Source organism: Adiantum capillus-veneris, chromosome 14, assembly GCF_014529385.1.
Source record: "Adiantum capillus-veneris isolate H3 chromosome 14, ASM1452938v2, whole genome shotgun sequence".
Taxonomy (NCBI): Eukaryota; Viridiplantae; Streptophyta; class Polypodiopsida; order Polypodiales; family Pteridaceae; genus Adiantum; species Adiantum capillus-veneris.
Genome location: NC_140944.1, coordinates 150,090,622 through 150,111,962, shown reverse-complemented (window position 1 = coordinate 150,111,962; position 21,341 = coordinate 150,090,622). Strand labels below are relative to the sequence as shown.

The following is a 21,341-nucleotide window of genomic DNA, read 5'->3' as shown; positions in this document are numbered from 1 at the left end:
TTAGAGTCAGGCCCACTCTGTTTAAGGATGCATCACTTTTTGCAAAGGGATGTGATGAATGCCAACGCTTCAACAAGCCACAAAGAAGGGATAGGATGCCTCTACATCCCATCAAGGTAACCCAACCATTTGAAAAGTGGGGCTTAGACTTTGTAGGACCGATTAGTCCGGCTGCACGTAACACGCAATCACGATATATCATTGTCGTTACCGACTATGTAACCAAATGGGCTGAAGCAAAAGCAACACGAAAGGCGGATGCAAAAACAACAGCTAAGTTCCTCTTTGAGAACATTATCACATGTTTTGGATGCCCCTTTGAACTTGTGAGTGACAATGGAACTCATTTTATAAATGAAGTAATAAAAGAACTCACATCAAACTTCATGATATCTCACCACAAGTCTACACCCTATTATCCCCAAGAAAATGACCAAGCTGAGAGTACCAACAAAACTCTCATCTCCATTTTGACAAAGACAGTCGAGGCTCATCGCACTGATTGGGACCTAAAGCTTACATCGGATTTATGGGCTTATCGTACTGCGTATAAAGTTGATATTAATTGCACACCGTTTAAGATTGTGTATGGCCAAGAAGCAGTTATGCCATGGGAGTTTTTCATTCCTAGTCTTCGAGTAGCTTCTCAAGAAGGTTGGGACGGTAACCCCTTAGTGGAGCGATTATATATCCTGGAAAGGCTAGATGAAGAAAGGCAATTAGCTGTGCGAAATGCTCTAGTGGAGAAGGATAGGAGAAAGAAGTGGTTTGATAGCCATTTAAAGAATAAAGACATCAAGGTTGGTGATAAAGTTCTTATGTACGGGGTACGTAATGAAAAGAAGAAATTGAAATACGCTGGTAAGGGACCATATCGAGTGTGTGAAATTTCTCTGCAAGGTACCAATCGTGTGCAGACTCTAGATGGAGTTGAAACCATTGGATTCCTTAATGGGAGTAAATTCAAAAGATATTATGATCCTCTAAGCCAGGAAGAGTTGCAAGCCATCCATCAAAAGAAGGCTGCCAAGGAACAAGCAGAGCTTAAAAAAATCCAAGCAAGAGTTGAGGCTCGAGAACGACAACAACGTCTTAGACGCCAACGAGAGGCTAATCTGGGAATCACGCAAGCATTTTTCGAGGACACAGATGACGACTCATCAGAATCTGAGCCACCCCTACGATACCCAATTGAGCTAAATAGCCCCTATGGGAAAGTACTATACAAGGCCTTATTAGATACGGGAGCTAAACACAATTTGTTATCCTATGGAGTTTGGTGTCAATTAGGGAAACCGAACCTATCCCCGAGTACGATGCAAGTCAAGGGCATTAATAAAAAGAAAACTGCTATTCTTGGAGTCCTTCAGACCCCTGTTGTCTAGGACAATGGAAGTATAGTGCAGAGGTTTCTAGTCATGCCCGCAGGAGCTATGGAAGGCAACGTAAACCTGGGACGCACGTGGATGTTGGCAACCAAATGCACTATTGATTGGGATACTGGTAGTGTCACGAAGCGACCACCGACTCTTACCCCTATCATTCAAGAAAAGCCACCTACGTTGCAAACTCTAGCAAAGTTGAAGGATAGCCAACATTCACAAGCCAAGGTGGTTAACTCGTCTTTGCCGGCTACCCATGAATCTAGCACTTCAACACTTGTAGTTGCAGCAAGCAGTAATATTGCAAGTACTCAACCTGCACGACCTAAGAGTACATATCAATGGGTCCCCAAGGCCTTACTTCCAACTACCTCAACCCTCCCATCCATTCCAAGAAAAAATTTCTCGGGAAAACCAAGAGCGCGCCCTAGGAGAGTCAAGACCAAATCACGATGGATTCCAAAACAACTATTAGAAGCCCAATGCTACTATGATGGAAATGAGCAAATTTGGGTACCTAAACGTAAAATGTGTCCTTCGCTATCGACAACAAACCCATATGAGTCAAACACTGTAACGCTAGAGCCAATGGCTGACCGTGGGAAGGGAAAGATCACAGAATGCTACACACCTAGTCCAGAGCTAGTTTGGGCTCCAAGGCAAAACCAATTTATTCCACCTAGCTCAGGAAGGGGGGAGTTCCATAAAGCTTCTAGCTCCTCATGTAATACATCCATAGAGGTAAAAGCTTCTACACAGCCTCCATCTATAGTAGTGGACCTCCATGAAGCTACAAAAGAATCCACACCTCCCAATGTTCAAGAATCACCTGATGAACCACTTCAAGCTCGATCCTGGGAGAGTACCTTACCACCCTTGCAACTTGACGAGGCACCTAGGGTAATAGAAAACTACTGGCAAAAATCCTCACCTATTACCAACTGGAAAAATTGGTTTCAAAGGGTGACGACATCATTTCAAATGGTATGATCTACCCAAGGAAGAGGGGAGTGTTTGTGGACATCCATCATTCACTTTCTTCCCTCTCAACCTTTCTCCCTGACCTCTTAATCTCCGATCTTAGGGAATGTATATGTAAAGCCTTATACTCACAAAAACAAGATTAAAAAGTAAAAGAGCAAGAGCCATAACACAAATCATAAAGACAAATTATGCACAAGAACACGACCCTTGTAATATTTGCACTCTAACCATCATCTATTTGTGTGTACAGATATGGCTAGTATGCTAGAGTCATCCACTCCTGCCTTGGGTGAGAGGTACCCTCGTTAATTTTCACAAATATTTCACATGGTCTTTCCAGTGCTTGCATGTGAATGGGATTTGATAGGTACGCTAGCATGTGAGAGGAATTTTGAGGAGTTAGAATGGCTGATACGTCTCTTGACCACGTCTGATCCATACTTAGTAGAGAGTGTTTCTCCCATTGCACAAGCCTACCCTTTTGACCAAGATGACTATAGGTGTCTAGTGACCTTCTTAGTAAACATGGGCACCTATGATGAAGAAGAAAATTTACACGACTACACGGATGGCACATATGGTCTCATGGATGATGACTCTGTTTATCTCCACGACGAAGATAGGGGTTTAGCCATAGGGTTTCCCCCCAACCTCTACAATATCCTATTCCCTTGACTCTCTAGGGGGAGTGCAAATAATTAGGTTAGGGTTCCTTATGTTTTTTGTTGTGTTCAATAAGTGTTGGTACCTTTTTCCACTAATGTGCCTCCTAGAGGTATTCCTTTTGTTTCCTAGTGTGTACAGGAGCGTGTTGCTATTGGTAGGATTTGGACCTTCATGGAATCTTTATCTCGACTCACTCTTCAAATCAAGCGCGACCATCGACACAAACAGGTGTTTCTTGTCCATTAGCATTGCCCCTTATCTTTTTTGCATCTATGATTGTCAGCTTTAATTGTGATTGGTAGCCTAATATTCACCGCATTTTCTTAGTATCAAACATTTAATTCAATGTAATTTTTTGTCATAATCACTTGTCTAGGTTTAAAAATCAAGCAGTCCGACAAACTAGTTTGACCAAGTTAGGTGTTAGAAATCTTCTCTTAATACCATGGGGAATGCCTTCCTAATAATTAATGGTTACTTAGGTTCTTAATCCGATTTAGGCAGCATTGTGTGAAATGTACTAGGGCTTTCTAGTGGGCTTGACCCTATTGACCTTTAGCTTAAGTATTATAAAGGGAGTTTACTAGTGTGATGAACCTGGGGAGATGTATCAGTGTTATATGACCCCCCAAAGTTACAAAATTAAAATGCTGAAAAAGAACAAACAAAAAATCAAAGTGCCACACTGTAAAATCTTAAACTGGAAGAGAAATCTCAGCTTGATTTGGTACTTCACTCACATGTATTGCTTATGGTACTAGAGCCCTAGAGGTTCCCAGTATGGGCACTTTTACTTGAAAAGCAAAAAGCCCAAGGCATACAAAATAAGCACACACATCAAAATTGAATCACTGTGAAAAGACTTTGGGGGGTCAAAGAAAAAGTAATCAGTCAGGCGATGATTTCATGAGAAATTCCTTTTATGGTAGCTTAACTACAAGGTCTTCTAGATATAGCCTCTAGTCAGCCCTCGAACATGAATACTTGGCTCTCGCGATTAAACAACTTAATTGACCAGAGAAAATTGAGAAGCTTACCCATGGTATTAATATTCGATCTCTAGTGCCTTTCGATCGTCAAATTAGCGACCCCAGACTTGTTTAATTTTTTACCTTTACATCTGTTTATGCATTTGATTACATTGCAATTTAATGTTCATTGCTGACAAATTGTTTGAAATTATTTTACCAATCAATTTGTCTACCTAAAACTGCATATGCTTTTTAATCACTTATGAGAATGCAATTACTGTGCCAATGTTGTTTGATTTTGCAGTGAATGAAGAAGGCTAAGGACATTAATCTCAAATGCTCTTCCACCTCGACGAACGAGCTTCAACTCAATAGCTTCCGAGGACGGAATCTACATCAGGAAGGGGGGCATGTTAACCCTCACGGCTCACGGACACCCCATCACCTACGACGGACGTGTATTATGTATTTGGTAGAGTCAGGTACCGGGCTTGTTGGACCAATAGGAAAAGGGTAAGAGTGATCGCCGATCAGAGGCGCACTCTAACTGGGACATTCAAGGGATTAGTTGGCTAAGCATGGGCGCCCAAGTGTGAATGGGGTGAGCTCATATAAAAGCCAACTAAACCTAAAATTCACTCATTCTCTCATTTGTGCAATAGAAGAGTGCTCTTGCTCCATCTCCATCTCCATCTTCTTCTTCTTCCCCTCCTCGTGTGTGTGTGTGTGTGTATGTGTGTGTGTGTGTGTGTGTGTGTGTGTGTGTGTGTGTGTGTGTGTGTGTGTGTGAGAGAGAGAGAGAGAGAGAGAGAGAGAGGGAGAGTGTGTGTGCGATCGAGCATTACGAAGGCACGACGGCGGCGAAGCGGTTGAGCGCGGCACGACTGTAGCTTCTTCTTCATCGCGGCGAGGAATCCACCACGAAGGCGAGCGTAGAGCGGTGAGTGAAACACCCTTTGCTCTCTTGAGCTTGCTAGATTAGTCTTGTTGTGTGCTTGGAGCCATTTGTGGCTCGCACACGGTGTATCGGCAAGTCCCTTGCTTCGACAGTGCGGCAAGGAGCACACATATACAGTCCAAGGCACAAAATGCCAGATGGAACAATTTCATTGCTAGATTTGAGATCATGAATTATACATGTATCATCCACAAAATTTGACAACAAGACCAAGTCTTGCAAGTGCAAATAGAGACAAAAGGTTATTTTATATCCCTATTACATAACGTGCATCAACAAGTGTGAAAGAACTACCATTCGCAACAGTTAGCACAATTTTTCCAACTTGCTTGACTAGATAAGAGGCATTGTTGGCACAAGTGAAAATATTCCCGCAAGGGAAAGCCAAGAGAGAGGTAAACGAGTTGCGATGAGAAAGAATGTGCTTTGTAGCATCACTATCAAAGTTCCAAACATGTGACTCTATAGAAACTGACATACATGCATCATAGAAAGAAGGATCATAAGTACATTCTACACTAAATTCCCATTTTGCATCTACATCAACATCACGATCTACATTTACAGAAGATTTTGCAATAGTTGCACTAGTAAAGAATCCGGTCTCTTTCTTCTTGGCTTCTTTGGCCTTCAACTTGAGACAGTGCTTGATCAAGTGAGCAAGTGATCATTTGCCTTGCAATAATGGCAATGAATCTTCTTCTTTTCTTTTTCACCAGAATTCCCAAACGAGTTGCTACCAACAGAAGCACTAGACATAGGTGCCCTACTTCTCATAGAAGAAGCTCAAGTAGTGGCTACATTGCTATTACCACTTTCTCTTTGAGAAGCTACAAAAGCCGGGTCAACTGCACGTTTTTTAGCCCTGTTATTTATTGAAAGTGACTCCTATGTGAAATTATGTGCACAATGCATCAAACGTGATAGCTTGAGGGTTTCCTTATGTCATAAGCCTCCAAGTATTGAAAAAAATGTCTATGGCAATGCATCAAGAAAAATCTGTACAACTGAACTGTCAAAAATAAGTTCACCCGTGGAAATGAGTTCCTCATTGATATCCTTGATACCGGCAAGAAAAGTGTCCATGTCATCTTCCTATTGCATAATCTTTGACTCTAGCTCTTTACACAACAATGCAATTTTTGCCTCATTCTGACTTGCATAAAGGCCACCAGGAGTATCTCAAGCCTGTTTTGCTGATTTAGCTGAGCGAATGTGTGAGGAGTAATAGTGTGCTTCACAAATAATTTAATCTGAGAACTTGCACAAAGGGGTGTTGGTGATAGTACCAAAAGAACATGACCTGCTATGATAAGAATGGTTGGAATTAGGATTGTAAGGGCATGCACACTGCTTGGAGAAGATGAAGAAGCTCAAGGCACACAATAGAGAGTGTATTGCTTAGTGAGCAAATAGAAAGATAAGTTGGAATTAGGTTTTTAAGGGGGGCGCACACACAATTTAGAAAAGATGAAGAAGATCAAGGCACACAATAGAGAGTGTATTTCTTAGTGAGCAAATTGAAAGATAAGTCAGCCCTAGAGTGATGGGCGTATATTTAATGCACAGGGGAAAAGACCTCCTAGTGAGGGAAAAGACAGTTCAAAGTGTGTTCACACACATTACTACCACATATATGGTAACATCCACCAACAACATAAAGTAGAAAGATCCTCTAGGGGATGGTCTACATAGGTCCAAAATGGTCGGAGCGAACAACCACCAAAAGTGCAAAAGCCCATTGCATAGAATGCTTTGGAATAGCTCTTTCTCTAATGCTTCCCACACTTGCAAAAACTACACTAGCCTTGTTCACTCCCATCATTGGGAAAGCCCTAAATCATAGGCTCTTGAAATGCACAATGAAGAGTATCGGTAGTCAAGTAGCCAAACCTATAGTTCCACAAATAACCTATAGGAGTGCCTATAATTGAGGAAAATTCTCAAGGCTCATAGAGACCTTGGTCCACCATGCCACCTCTTTCCTCCTTGTTAAGGGCCTGAATAGAGACTAAATAATCAATGAAAACCATGTTCATGCACAACTTGCACAATTCAAGCACAAACATAAGGTGGAAACCCAAATATGGAGCTTCCCTATCGGAGCTTCCCTATCGGAGCTCTTGCATTTTGTTGATATGATCCCTCGTGGATGTTTGCTTGGCATGTAAAGAAGGACTAGACGTTGGTGTACTGGGGAGGCAATTGAGCCAAATTATAATGGCCATTTGCTCCAAAGTAATTTGCTTCCCCAAGTGAAGTATTTCCTATTGGAGCTCTTGCATTGTGTTGATATAATCCCTCATGAGCCCTCTGATCTATTCGAAATGATCTTTCTACAATTTGTATATACCATAAAGCCGGTAAATTACTTTCCATTATGGATGCCAAATGATCCATCTTGTTATTGGTCATATTTTTCTTGTTACCTATGGGATGTTGTTATCTGAGATACATTTTGTACACTACCTCCCAAGTTGCCTGATTGCTTTTCCTTCTACCCCTTTTTTGTATGCCTTTAGACCATGGGGCTTCCTCTTTCCCACTCTCTTTGCCATATATACCTTTCTTCTACTTTTCAATTCAATCAAGCGTTGTTTCCAAAAGAAAGATGTATATAATGAAAGGAGAACAACGGACCAAGTCTAAGTGGGTAAGATTCCCTTAGGTAGGTAATAGACAGTTTACAAATACATCCTCAGTGTAACATCATTGCAGGATATCTTTTTACATGGGCGTTTTGGAAAAAGCAGTCAAAGGTACTCTTCTATGGGATCAAGACCCCAACAATTCTGCATGGGTTCTTGTAGATGTTGTAGGTCGAAATGTGAAGGGCCTTTAGTTTGATGTCACAAGACTATAGCCCCCTAAGAGGGCCACCACATATGCTCTTTAAAGGCGTAGGAGAAGGGCCCATTAACCTTGGTAATAGTGCACCATAGCGTGTGTGTGCATCGCAATAGGAGAGATCGTTTGCCTAAGATGACCAGGTGACGGGTTCTGAAGGTTTGTTGGGGGGTGCTTCAACCACCCCCACATGCTCAAAATGCAATTTAAACGGGCACTAGATGGTCCACTTTTTTGCAACACCACCATCGCACGATTTACAGTGGGTCTTAAGGGCCCTTCAACTGTGGCTCCCTTTCCTCTAAGTTCTAAATTTAGATGATGAAAAAAAGGGAATCTTTTTGGATACCATTGGAATTGCCAAGTACTAATAAAAGCCAGTAGGCCCGGCCAATTTTTGGTTTAAGGTTAATTTTGGATAATCTGGGTAGATCCTGTGCGCTTCGTGAAGGAAAGTCGTCGAGGTGCAGGCATCGGATGGCGGTTGTTAGAGACGGGTGTGGACACGTCCGGACCACCTGGCGGCTTCTGGCGATGCCCAAGGGCAGCTCACCTGTCTGTTTTTTAGGGGCAAAATCTCTTCTAAAAGCTGATGACGTGCGCGCAGATCGTGCTGGACCAGAAGTGGACGGAAATAGTATCGCTGACTGCGCAGGGGCAAAGCGGCTTGTCAAAGCTGGACCAGGAGTCGACCCTGCCAAGGACTTGGTGATTGTCTGACACAGATTGGGGAGTGTATGCGGGAGTCTCTCTGATTTCCTGCAAACTTATGTGCAATGCACTTTTGCTTCAAAATGCATCTTGTGCAACTCCCTGTGTCGATTATAGAAATCTGTTGTATGCTGTGCAAGCACACTTGTACTGCTGCGTGTGTAGAATTCAGATACAGCTTGTTGTATTGGTCATAGGTAGTCAACATGGCACGTTTGAAGACAGAAGCTAGAGCTAGGGATGACTGTGATAACCCTCCTGTCCGAAAGAGGAGAAGATCAAGAGCAGTAGAGGGTTTGGAGCGAACTAATGCAAGCGGTAATAATGCTAATCACCCTTGCCCGAGTACTAGAGTCATGGAAGTTAGTGTAACCATCTCTGTTGGGGGTGATGACATAGATGCGATGTTGTTGGGATGCATGAAGTCATTTTTTGAGAACGAATGTCTAGTTGGGATTTGTGCATTGGAGAGGGGGGGGACTGCATTGCACCTTCATTTCCAAATGGTTGCACGGTTGTGGGCAACGTCATTAATAGCTATCAACAAGAATATCAAGGCATACTTGGGTTGGGACCGGGTGGCTCCTGCAGGCGGGATGGTGTTGTGTCGAGGGCTAAAACAGCACAAAATGCATACATTCGAGGGATGCTCGGGTATTGCCTGAAGGAACAAGATGAGCCACACTTTAGGAAAGTTATGCATAACATTAGTTCTGCTGATGTCAACAAAGGCGTAGAGCTCTATACTTTGTACGAAGCTGATGAGCTAAAAAATAGAGTATGCTTGACACCAGTAAATATATTCGATAGAGCATTGATGTTTTGGAAGTTCAAACTACGGCACCCGATTGGAAACGACTTCTTGTCGACGGTGCATAGGATGATCAAGACAGGAAAATATTACCCGTCGTCCTCGTGGATAACTCCACATCAAGGACGTGGAATGGAAATGGCAAAGATAAAATCTCTTTGGAACTGTATGATCTACCCATCGTGCACAACATACGAAGATATTGTTAGCATTTTCGTTGCTAATGATCCACGAGAAAACTGGTTTTTCTCCAGATGGAAAGAAAGACATAGGTATGCAACTTGTGATTCACACAATGCTTTCCAATTTTTCTTTTTTTTATGCCAGTAAATCTGTTTTGCAGCCCATCACCAGCAAGTGTTGAGAATCACAATGTCGACACTGAGCTAAGCGATGCACAAATAGGCAACGACTTTGTCCCTCTAGTTCATCGCACTAATGTCACTACAGTTGCTTGACAGTTGAGTTGATTCTTGTTCTTTTCATGCTACTCACAAATTGTTTTGCTGAGTGTCGAACTTTCTCTATACAGGGCAAGCATGGATGAGCATGATGAGAACCAGCTGGCTGAATTTCAGGAGACACAAACAGAGGACTCTTTTGGTGCTATCGAAGATCAACGCATTGATAGAATGCATGACATTTTGATCGCTGTTTTGACAGAGGTTGTTGGAGATGAGACGAACAACCGCCATTCTCTACGCTCAGACCTAATCGCTGCTGTGCATAGCTTGAAAGACGCCATCGACAATTATGCAACAAATCTTGCTGATGTACAGGTCGTCAAATTGGAGGAGCAAATCTTTACCTTGCGAGGCGTAGTGACACAGCTGAAAAGCCAGTTGAACAAGCTCAATGCAATAATTTGCAGGCTCTCGAACCTCTTAACGAGGGCTACAATATGATACCTATTTCAACATCATTTTTGTATCGCAACAAGCAAGACGATAACTTGCTTGGTTATGTAATATCTACATTGTTCAGCATACCCACGATAACGACTGGTTCGGTTCTGTAATATTTGTTCCCGGGTCAGCTAACGAAGTCATGTACCGGATGATTAAACAATCAATACGACAATGCATAATTTTGTTTTCGTGTGCTGATTCTATTCTCATAGTTGAAACAAAATGCACAGTTTTATTTTTGTTTGTTGATTCTATTTTCGATAGTGAAGCGATATCCACAAATCCATAGGTTTTTTTCGTGTATCATTGGCCGTAACCATGTGAACACTTGACTCTTGAGCATCAGACATTGTCCATACGAACAGGCAACAAGACTGTTTCTTTTCCCTTTGCAATCTTGGCGAAAGAGAATCTTGAACGTTAATTAATGTAATCAACAAGAATAGACCCAGAGGGTCCTCCCAATTATTAGATCTTTACGATCTAATAATTGTTGTTACGATTTGGAATGATTTCTTTTGATGGAATCTAAAAAGGTGCCCCTTGAACTTTGAAGGAAAACAAAAGGTAGTATGTTTTACTTTGAAAAGGAAGGTAGCATTCGCCGATGTGTGGGGGGGCACCCTTGACGCGTGACGTCGAAGTGGCACGCACAGTTAGGTGGGTGGGGTTTCGTCACTAATTGACGAGGCCCCACCCACCTAACTGTGGGATCAATGGCCCACAGTAGGCGTCGTGAGGCGGGTGAAATCCGTGCCGTCCAATCGCCGTGTGAACTAGGTGTGAACTAAGAGTGAACTCGGGAGGTATGTGCACCACACCGAATTTGGTATGAACTCGGTGTGAACTCAACATGAACAAAGTGTGATCTTGGTGTGAGCTGGGGAGGGTCTGCACACCACACCAAATTTGGTTTGAACTCAATGAGAACTCGGTGTGAACTACGTGTAAACTAGGTGTAAACTTGTCCGCGACGTCGTGATCTATAAACTTACCACACACACACCTTTCAACGAACGAGCAATAGCCTAGTGGTTAGAGTCAAGTCCATGGGGGAGAGGTTAGTGGGTTCAAGGATCCGAAAAAGTGGGAAACTTTTGCATTCCATAGGCAATCCAACGGTCACAATCAACTGGTGATTGTGAGCCATTGATCCCACCTCCCAAAAGGAGGTGTCCAATAGTAACGAGGGTGGGTGGGGTGGAGGTAGAACTATTTTTATTTAAAATTATGAAGATCGTCTGACCTAATAGTAAGCCCAACGGGGCGACATGGTTAGCGTCGTTGATTACTCTACTCTTATGGGCGTGAGAGCTAGACTCTAGGGTGAATAGCCGATTCTCAAAAATGCGGATTAGACGGAATTTGGCAAGATCCTTGACGAGAGGCTGCGTGGGGCAAGGTGACCAACCAGGCAACCAGGGGCGCGATGCAGGTAGGTAGGCACAACCAAGGGTAGGGGGCGTTGGCAAGGTGTAAGCGCGAGGCAGGGCTGCTGACGCAATCGAACCAATGCACCAAGAGGCGGCAAAGTTTTTTTTAATTCTATAATGGGTCGCGAGCTCGACTTGCAAGTGCTGCAGGTCCCCATATTGGCATATTGGAAAGAAAATGCAAAGTGCAGCCTTCCAAAAAAAATCTTAGAATGTCAACGAGTGCTAGCTCAGTTGGTAGAGCATTAGCCCCTTGTGTCAAAGGGCTAGGGTTCAAACCCCCTTGACAGCTAGTATGACATGTAACCTTTAGGGGTTGTTCCCCTAGTCCATATGATGGGATGGCCTCCTTACCCGCCCGGGAAGACTCACCTTAAGAGTCGGGTTGCCTCCACCTACGGGGGTTGGGTGTGTGTTGTAATTTCAAAGTTGTAGGTACTTCTCCAAAAAAATAAAAAATAAAAATAAAAAAATCTTAGAAGGTTCCAGCTAATAAAATTAGCAACCTGCCAGTATATGTTTGTACTTGAGGAGAATCGACTGCCCAAATCAACCTTTGGGAAGGTAAAACACAGGGCGGAGCGAGTAGAATTAAACTTCCATTTTACGTGAGCAGTGGCAGGTGGACGTTTGAGAAACTGGAAGAAGGGACCGGATTCGCACGATGGGGTTTCAACTTCTTCTCTATCCCGATTCCCCAGCTAGGCTAGGCAGGCTGCAACAACATTCATTTGTTTGCTTGTCAGCTTCTTCTCTTTCAGAATTGAGTCTGCTCTTTATCGTCATCAGGATTCAGCATCATGATCGCTCTTTGGCCCATTGTGGGGCTGCGGGCAGGACGGGCCCTTTCTTGCTTTTTTCTGCTTTTTTCCTCCGCTCCTGTAGGGCAAGGCCGCAATGCGCATTGGCCTCTCATGAAAGATAAGCATTGAGAGTCGAGACTTGAGAAAAGTCACAGGAAAACGAAAGAAAGGAAGGAGAGTGAATTTTCGAATGTGGGCCTTGCTTTTTCCTCCATTTTCTGCATCGGAATTTGCTTTCCTTTCATATTTCCACATTTCTTAGAATTGGGTCTTGCTTTTTTAATCCAATTTCTGAATTGGGTGCTGCTTTTTCACCATTTTCTGAATTGGGTGTTACTAATTTCTTATATGGGCGTTGCTTTTTCCTCCGTTTTTTATGACGTTTGTGAAAGTTCCAATGTCGTTGCATGGTTCCTGCTCATTCTGATCTTTTTCTGATTTGGTGGGTCTGCTCCATTTTCTGAATTGCTTTTTTATGCTTTTTTCTCCACGCCTTCTTTGCTAGGTGGGAGTTGGAACTTGGGTTCCAGAATCCAGATGTGGCATAATGCATTGTGGGTGATGTTTTGTACGTTTCAGGTTGAATATTTGTAGCCAGTGGGCGTTTGCCAGTGTGCTTTTTCTTTGCTCTTGCTCCTTGCTCTTTATTGGCATGAAACAACAAAAGGCCCATACAATTAAGCCGCGCTCTTTGTCATGCGGCCAGCTCCTCCCTCTCGACAAGCCACCAAACACTGATTCAAGTCTAAAGACAGTAATCCACCTTCTCTCTTCTCTCTCTCTCTCTCTCTCTCTCTCATTCTCATTCTCCCCGTCAATGTTAGAACGTTGTTTTCCTCTCGTGCCTATTGTCCTCTATCTGCTACATGTCGCACCGGCCAGGTGAGGTGAGTGTGGTCTCCCATGTATTTATCACATAACCACAGGACTCTCCTGCTACTGTGGAGTGCCCAAATTAAGCAAACATTTAGAGGCTTTTGATAAAACAGCTGGTGATTTCTCCACTCATATGCAATACATTTGTGCAGTTTGCCTCTCGCCATTGGAATTACCCATTTGGCGCAGCAATGAGCTAAATCACCTGTGAATTTGTCCAGAAAGTCGTCAGAAATTCGATCATTCAATCGCCGCCACAGAATGGATGTACCTAATCAGATGTTTTGAGATTACCACATGAACTGCAAGGAAATCTCAGCAACACCATTTGCAGAAGACTCGTTCTTGACTCTTGACATTTAATTTGCTGGTCTGGCATCCTGCATTTTGGGAATGTCAACATTGGTGAAGAATTATGGGGTGCAGACAGCCAGAAAGTGCCCACCAGGGGGGGCAGACAAGGACATCATACGCCCATTACCAGCAGGAAAGCAGCAGCTTCTTGATGAATCAGTACCAGGGGGAGGACGAGACAGCCCCAAGTCGGTGATAAGAACCCATGCACTATGTGCTAATTCTACCTGTCGTTATTCGTGCTCTTCTTCAAGCAGTGCTGAACGTGCCACCTTCGTGAATTCGCCGCAAGAGAGTGCTCAACCCCTACACCTTGTCGAGCAACATAACGACTGCCGCGACAAGCCCAAACAGAAAGCACCGCGGCATGAGGTAACTTGGACAAGCTCTATCTCATTCAATATTTAAAGGACTTTCTGAATGCTTACAATGCCTTTACTGAGCCTAAACTGGAGAGGAGAGCCTCTTGAATGAGACTGTTAGAAGTTATTTTTCGTGCATGCGTACTCAACATGGCAACATTTGAATGACTTTTCTGTATGACACAAGGAATTACTTTTGAGGATGCTATTTATGCGATCAATTTGTTGTAAGAAGGTTTTAAGCAGGTTTAAACTGAGACAGTTCTAGTTTGTGATTAGTCTTAATTAGGTTTCAAATAAATCCCACCTTAATCACGTCGCACAGAATTTTCGATTGAAAGTTTTGTGGCAGAACAGAAGCTAATAAGAGAGGCTTTCAAGTAAGCACAGCCATGGCTGTCAGAATGACATAAGCTAAACCTCAGTAAAATTCAGCATCGAAATCCTGAGAGAAATCCATGCTGACTTACACTTTGTATAGTTAGATTTTCATCCTTTCTGATTCAATCGGCACTAATCTCATTGAAATTGTGTGTAAGAACAACTTTCAAAGTCTATGTATGTAAGTTGATGTACCCATACTGACTTTGTGAAATTGTGAGACGAGCTATACTCGACACCTATGGAACTCTACATCTTAGATATCGTATAGTCGGGCTTTTTGACGCTTGCTAAACATTGACCATGGCTGTATTTGATATATGTAGGAATATTCAGTCCTTGTTGAGAGCAATTCACAGACAGAGCAATTGGATGGAGCATCAAATGATCACACTAATACTCAAGTGATGGAAGGTAATTGCGATAGCACTTATCTCTGCATGCACTTTTGAGACTTACTGCTTCTTCTTTCAATCTTTTCAATGACTTTTACAGTAGTATCAGTTCTCAAAACGATTGAAAGCAGAGTTATGCTTTTGCAGGATCCTACCTTAGTACACATTATATGAAATTTGAATTTGATCCACCAAGCAAGCTAGCTGTTCAGTCATCCTTGCACCAACCACATCTGCTTGTCAGTAGTGCGACAGAGGCCTGCAAATCAAATAAACCTCACGAAGCTTGTGTGCCAAAGAGCCTCTCATTAACCTCAAAAATTGAGGATGTGAATAGCTTAAAGAAAGTAGCTCCTATCGATAATCTGATAAACACATTAATGAAGCAATATCAGCCGTCCTTAGTGACTGAAGATGGTAAGCCTTTCAGGCATCCTTGCCTGAATCAGGTATTGGCCAACGTTTGCAACAGTGGCTTCAACGGCGACTTGGTAAAGCCCAAATTTGTCGCTTGTAAGTGGGATGAAGACGAAAAATGGATGCGTGCCAAGCTCAGTTCTACCTCAGCTCAAATTCTGAACAATTCAACTCATAAAGTTCCTCTGTTTAAATTGAGCCATAATGAGCATAGTTTCCCGGTTAGCATAGAGAAAGAAAGCTTTTCCATACAGCCTTCTTGCAATAAGGTGCAGGAAATTCAACCGTGCCATGTCCAAACGAATACAAACATGAGGGAGAAGGACATCCTGAGGAATGAAGTTGAGAAGCTCAGCAATGCAGTCAGTTGTGCACAAGCATGCTTGGATCAGATACAGCCCATTCCTCCACCAAGAGCTGCGACTAATACTGCAATAAACCCATTTTTGGCACAGGGTGTGTTTCAAAATCGGACATATCCGATGGTGACACAAGGCACTCTGAAGCCCAATTCCCAAGTGGAACCATTAATAACAAGAGGTGCACTTAGAAGCTCACATGCACCAGCTACAGGTTCAGGTGGTATGGAGCTCTTTTGGGGTAGCCCAGTCAATGCTGATAAACAGCTCTCTTCAAGTATCAATACTCGTTCACCTGGAATCCAAGCACCGAAGGAGGGGTTGAGGCCACTTGCTACACAGGTTGGAATCATAAAACCGTCCATGAAAGGTTTGTCTCTGTAGTCCTCATCTTTTGTGAATACAACTCATATTTTATCTCTTTGTGCATATAGAGCTGTGTAACATGTTTTTGTCCATTCGTAGTCTGGGGACAAGGGTCATGAGACAACGCCAGGCCATAAGTATGACCGTGTGGGTAGAGACCTTAGGGCAAGGCCCTGCCAATTGGATGGCATGCATGCTAGGGGGGACACTCTACAAAGGTGCATGGTTGGGAGGTTAGAGGCATGCCGGTCTCCCCTTAGAGTCACATGTAGCCTTCATTTGATGATCATCATGTAGATACAGCATGCCCCTTTCCTATGTAAATGGTTTTATCTGTCTCCATCCTCGTGCTATGGTTAGTCAATGCCGTCATCGACTTGTTTGCCCAGTCCACCACCCATGCATGTAGCAATTCGGCTGCGCCTGTTTGCATGTTGATGTTCCTCTGATGTAACTAAAACTACCTGGGTGTGTTATCAAAAGGAGAAACGGTATTTCTGCCAATGCCTTAAAAAGCCTGAACTTTTGTCCATTACTTCGCATCCCACACCTGCATTACATGAAGTTTGGACTCTTTAAACAGCATGTATCTGTGTTGTCACTGGTTGCAGATGCTGAATGCAAAGGGGACTTACGAAACTCAGGAGAGCACTTACACATTCAGAAGCATGAAATGCGTGGAGGACAAGCATTGACGATGACAAGCTACATGAAGGATGCAGCCACAGAAATAACACCAACAGCATCACATCGTGACATGGGAACACAAGTGACTCCCCTGGGGAGCTCAAGACACCAGAGCCCACATCGTAGTCCTCAAAAAGGCAGGGCCATGTCTCCCACAAGGCAGAACATTCCCATGCGAAACCACCCGGCACCCGTTGCTACAGGCATCATCGACATGAGAAGAATAAGCCCTGTAGAAGTGGAACGATGCCACCGGGCTAAGCTCGAACTGCAAGGCGTCTCTGCCCAAGCTCAAGTACAGCATTCTCTTGGCACAAGCTTTGATTCTAATTGGAGTTCCAGACAAGAGGAGGAAGAGGACATAGGCAAGGGCCTCAGACACCTTGATTTGGAGGATCTCAAAAGAGATGTCCTAGATGCTAGGGCAACTGCTTGGAAAGAAGCCACCAGATTGAAGCTGCTTGCCAGGTCTCTCTCTCTCTCTCTCTCTCTCTCTCTCTCTCTCTCTCTCTCTCTCTCTCTCTCTCTCTCTCTCTCTCTCATTTTGTTACTTTGTACTTTTGTCCTTTCCTGATAGATTTTGGACACACATTTATATTTGATTTGTCTCATAGGCGGACTTCGGCCTCTAATAGAAGTAATGAGATCTTTCTTTCTCTGTGTTGAACTGTACATACTGAACATACATATATTACATCCACACATGTAAATCTTTCTGTATTTCTATACATGTGTGTGTGTGTGTGCGCGCACATGAGCCTTCATGCACACATGCACCGAAGTGGGCTTGCCTATATATCTGCTTATTGCATATGCATACAGACATTTATGCCTCTTTTGATAGACAGACTTGACAGCTTTCAATGTACAAATAGGTATGAAAGGGAGGAGACACAGATCCAAGCTTGGGAGGATTTACAGGCTGCAAAAGCTCAGGCTGACTTGAAGAAGCTAGAGGTGGTGATATATATATTGACCTCATGGAATTCTTTGCCCACTCTACTCCTGTCATATACCACTAGATGATATGAAAATGAATTACAAATGGACCCATCCCTCGGCTTTTGGGTTTTGTATTGTACTGCTTAGGACATTCTAGTGTCATAATCAGTCTTTGTTTTGGCTCAACAGATGAAATTGGAAAGAAAACGAATACAAATGAGAACAAAGATAGCAAACAGGTTGGATGCAGCCCATCGAAAAGCCAAGGAACGACGAGTTGCTGCGAAGGCCTACAGACAAGAGGCCATGGAAAAGACATGCCATCGCGCCGACGAGATGCTCGAGGAAGCCAGCCTTTTCCAGGCCAGATATTCCCTCTGTGCATGCTTCTCTCAATCCTTTGGCTAGAGACAGTTCTTACTCATGTTGGCTCATTCTTGTAATATATGTAACACAGCTGAGCTAATGGCTACCATCAGCCCAAACATTCTTGTATTGTGAGTGCATAGGTTAGGTTAGTCTCTCTTTAGCAAGTTTTAGGACCCTTTGTAAGCTTAAACATTTCTACACATAATGGGCTCGGCTGTGTGTAGGACTCAAAGGCTAGGTGTAGCATGGAAATTACCTTTGGATGAAAATGTGGTAAAGTCTTTTCACACTGTAGGCATGATGTTGATCCACTTCGCTCGGTATAGCACGAAGATACAAAGAAAGAGTAAGTCCTGCAAATTCGTCTGATGTATCAAGGAACGGAAAAGAAAAGCTTGATCTCATAGCTTCTGCAATGCTCAACATTCAACTGACTAACTTCTTAAGTGTTTCAAAGCCAAAAGCAAGATGAAACCTCGCTATGGCATACACCAATTCAAATGTTGAAGACAACAGGCAAACATCAAGGAATACTGAAGGTTTTTTAGAAGTACTTCACATCCATGCACAATATTTTACTTTGGCCTGGCATTAGGTCTCCACAATTTCAGAAGATCTCATGTCTGTGTGCATCATGGATTAACAGAGAATGCATCTTGGGCAACTCTCATCATCTTTAGCATTAGCAATGTAGAAGTCCATTTACCCAGGTATCACTACGCCCATCATTAAGAGAAGTTCATTTTGCCTAACCATCCTCATTTTTCTTGATGTTCACCTTAAGTATGCTCGTATGATAGCCTAGCCACAAACAAGAGCTGGAAACACTACCCATCCACCCTATATAGCTGGCCTTGCCTCTAAATATAGGACTTCTATACGTGCTCCTATATCTTTGTGCCCTCTTGGCTCATAGTCCCTACTCATAGCAATACTTATGAGCCTTCATTGAAGGTGACTTTCCTTCCTTGAAAACAAAAGTGAAAATATTTTCTCAGAGCATTAACGTTTTCCCAAGTGGAACCCTTCCATCGGGTCTATTAGACTCTCCACTTAATGATGATTCCTTGTTTGTGAATCGCGATAATCCAAAAGTTGTTCTGGTTCATGGGGTTAATTTAAACATGTGTATCAACCACATTGTCTCTAATCGCTTTCGCAAATGGCTAGTATGAAAAGCAGGATGAACACGAGAAAGAATTGATAAATCTAACTTGTAGGCACACTTGCCAATCTTTATAAGAATCTTGAACGGACTACAATCTAGTCTTGAGAATGTGTGAATGTTTTGGAACCTTCAAAAATACTATTTTCCCATCCATAAAGGATATCTCATGGTGTTTTTCATATGCAAACTTCGTGTAGTGGTCTTGAGCTTGTCTAACATTACTCTTAGCAGTGCGTAACATGTCAAAATTCTCCTTAAAAATCTTTTGCCAAACATATTCATTTTCTGGCCAACCCCATCATAGCTGGTGATGTAGGTTGATACCCATACATGAGTATAAAGAGATGGAAGCCTGTAGATACATGTTTAGAACTATTGTAAGAAAACTCCAAGATTGGCAAAATACTCCTTTCAATCAGTTTACTAAATACTTACATATGAGTGTAGCATATCTTCAAGTAAATTTACTTTCAATCTGACCATTAGTCTAAGGATGATCAAATTAAGAGTAGTGTTCAGCTTTCGGAATACCGCTCTCTAGAAATGGCCATCAAACTTCCTATTGCAATTGCTAAAAATATTTGTAGAAAGGCCATATAGTTTATACACATTCTCCACCATAAACAACCTTGAAAGCTCTAGAGCTTTGAACGTAGTTCATTCTCGCCTCTTTCCACGCCTGCCACCTTACATTTTCTTTGTTGATTTTTTTATTTTATTTTATTTTATTTCATTGGTTGTTTCATTTCATTTAGTTTTCATCATCTCATTTTAGTTTGTTTAGAATTTTACTTTGTCTTTATTTTGCATTTAATTATGTTTTAAAAGAAGTCCCCCAAAAATGTTAAAAACCAAAAATAACAACTTTAAAAAAGAGAAAAAATCACATTAAAATTTTTAAAATACCAAATAAAAACATAAAATAGAAAACTCAAATAGAAATCCCAAAAAAGTAGGGAATTAACCAAAAAACTAAAAAAATAGTAAATTTATCAAAAAATCAATAAAATAGAAAGTTCACAAAAAACAATAGAAAATTCACAAAAACAAATTTTAAAAAAAAGAATTCCTAAAAAATCAAAAATCGATTAGAAAAACTTTTGAAAAAATCATATAAATTTTTTATAAAAATTGAAAACTTAATTTAAACTCAAAGAATATTGAAAACACTAGAAAATTTATAAAAAATCAAATATTAATTTAAAAAACCTTGTAAAAACAAAAGAATACATCTTCTTTTTTTATATTTCTCTTCAATATTTTTACATTTTTGTTTATTCATTTCTTATCTATATATATATATAGATATATATATATATATACACACACACACACACACACACACACACACACACACACACACACACACACACACACACACACACACACGATTAGGCATAGTTAGATTAGATACGCTTGAGAGTTCGGTTTTGCCAAAATATGCCTGATGATTTGAGCCAGACTTTATGCATAGACCCTGCTCTTAAATGGATTTTGATTGCGTCATACATTTTGTATGTTGACAAGCTTTGAAGCACATTCAAACATAAGACTTCTTGGCTTGATTTTAGTTGTTGATCACACAATTGTGCACGATCAGAGCTAGATTTGACACTTTGACTAATATTTGATTGCGACTTGGATCTAGAGATTATTTTAGAGCTTGTTCACATGTAGTGACTCCAGGTTACCTGGATAGCCTTCGATTGCCAAATCACCCACCCTAGCTAGTGCACTTGCATATAGACCTCTTTTGAACTCTATCCTATGCCGCCTTTCTCTCTGTCTTTGCTTATACTTGTAAGTTTTCCAAATGCGCTCTCTCGGCCTCGGTTCTCTGCCATTCCTCTTGCTCTCTCTATCTTCTTTGCTCTTCTTGCACTCTTTGTGCTTCCTTCTCAGATGCCTCTTTCTTTTAAATCTCCCTCATTCTTTTCCTCCTCTTGGCATCTCGTACTTTAGAAATCGGGTCGCCTAGTATTACCTTGATTACTCTTTGTTTGACTCACGGTGGAAACTTTTGCGGCATGGTTTCTGTGGTGGCCTGAGCATCAGTTGTTGTGACAGCAGGCGAGGGCTCTGGATTTTGTAGCGGATCTCGGTATTCTTCTTCTGTTGCTCTTATTTCTTGCATGGCTCTAGATGTAGAGATGAAATTGGTGAGGTATCTGGCAGAGGTGTGCGGTTGGCA

General features: G+C 42.1%; 4 protein-coding genes across 5 annotated transcripts; all 4 read left to right on the top strand.

Moving 5' to 3' along the window:
- The first annotated feature begins 8,269 nt into the window (after positions 1-8,269).
- On the top strand, positions 8,270-8,534 carry LOC147443353 (uncharacterized). Its single transcript, XM_086529849.1, has one exon. The coding sequence runs from the start codon at positions 8,286-8,288 to the stop codon at positions 8,526-8,528; it is 243 nt and encodes an 80-aa protein (XP_086385975.1). The 5' UTR covers positions 8,270-8,285; the 3' UTR covers positions 8,529-8,534.
- A 418-nt stretch (positions 8,535-8,952) lies between these two features.
- LOC147443352 (uncharacterized) lies at positions 8,953-9,788 on the top strand. Its single transcript, XM_086529847.1, has 2 exons — positions 8,953-9,602; positions 9,674-9,788. The coding sequence occupies exons 1-2, from the start codon at positions 8,962-8,964 to the stop codon at positions 9,786-9,788; spliced, it is 756 nt and encodes a 251-aa protein (XP_086385973.1). The 5' UTR covers positions 8,953-8,961.
- An 81-nt stretch (positions 9,789-9,869) lies between these two features.
- On the top strand, positions 9,870-10,402 carry LOC147443351 (uncharacterized). Its single transcript, XM_086529848.1, has one exon. The coding sequence runs from the start codon at positions 9,870-9,872 to the stop codon at positions 10,233-10,235; it is 366 nt and encodes a 121-aa protein (XP_086385974.1). The 3' UTR covers positions 10,236-10,402.
- A 1,859-nt stretch (positions 10,403-12,261) lies between these two features.
- On the top strand, positions 12,262-18,276 carry LOC147443350 (uncharacterized). 2 transcript variants are annotated; one of them, XM_086529232.1, is made up of 7 exons: positions 12,262-13,356; positions 13,503-14,076; positions 14,774-14,861; positions 14,990-15,988; positions 16,596-17,139; positions 17,547-17,628; positions 17,803-18,276. In XM_086529232.1, the coding sequence occupies exons 2-7, from the start codon at positions 13,744-13,746 to the stop codon at positions 18,019-18,021; spliced, it is 2,265 nt and encodes a 754-aa protein (XP_086385358.1). In that variant the 5' UTR covers positions 12,262-13,356; positions 13,503-13,743; the 3' UTR covers positions 18,022-18,276. The 2 variants fall into 2 exon arrangements, with proteins under 2 accessions (XP_086385358.1, XP_086385357.1); XM_086529231.1 differs by having other exon boundaries at positions 12,262-13,361.
- The last annotated feature ends 3,065 nt before the right edge of the window (positions 18,277-21,341 follow it).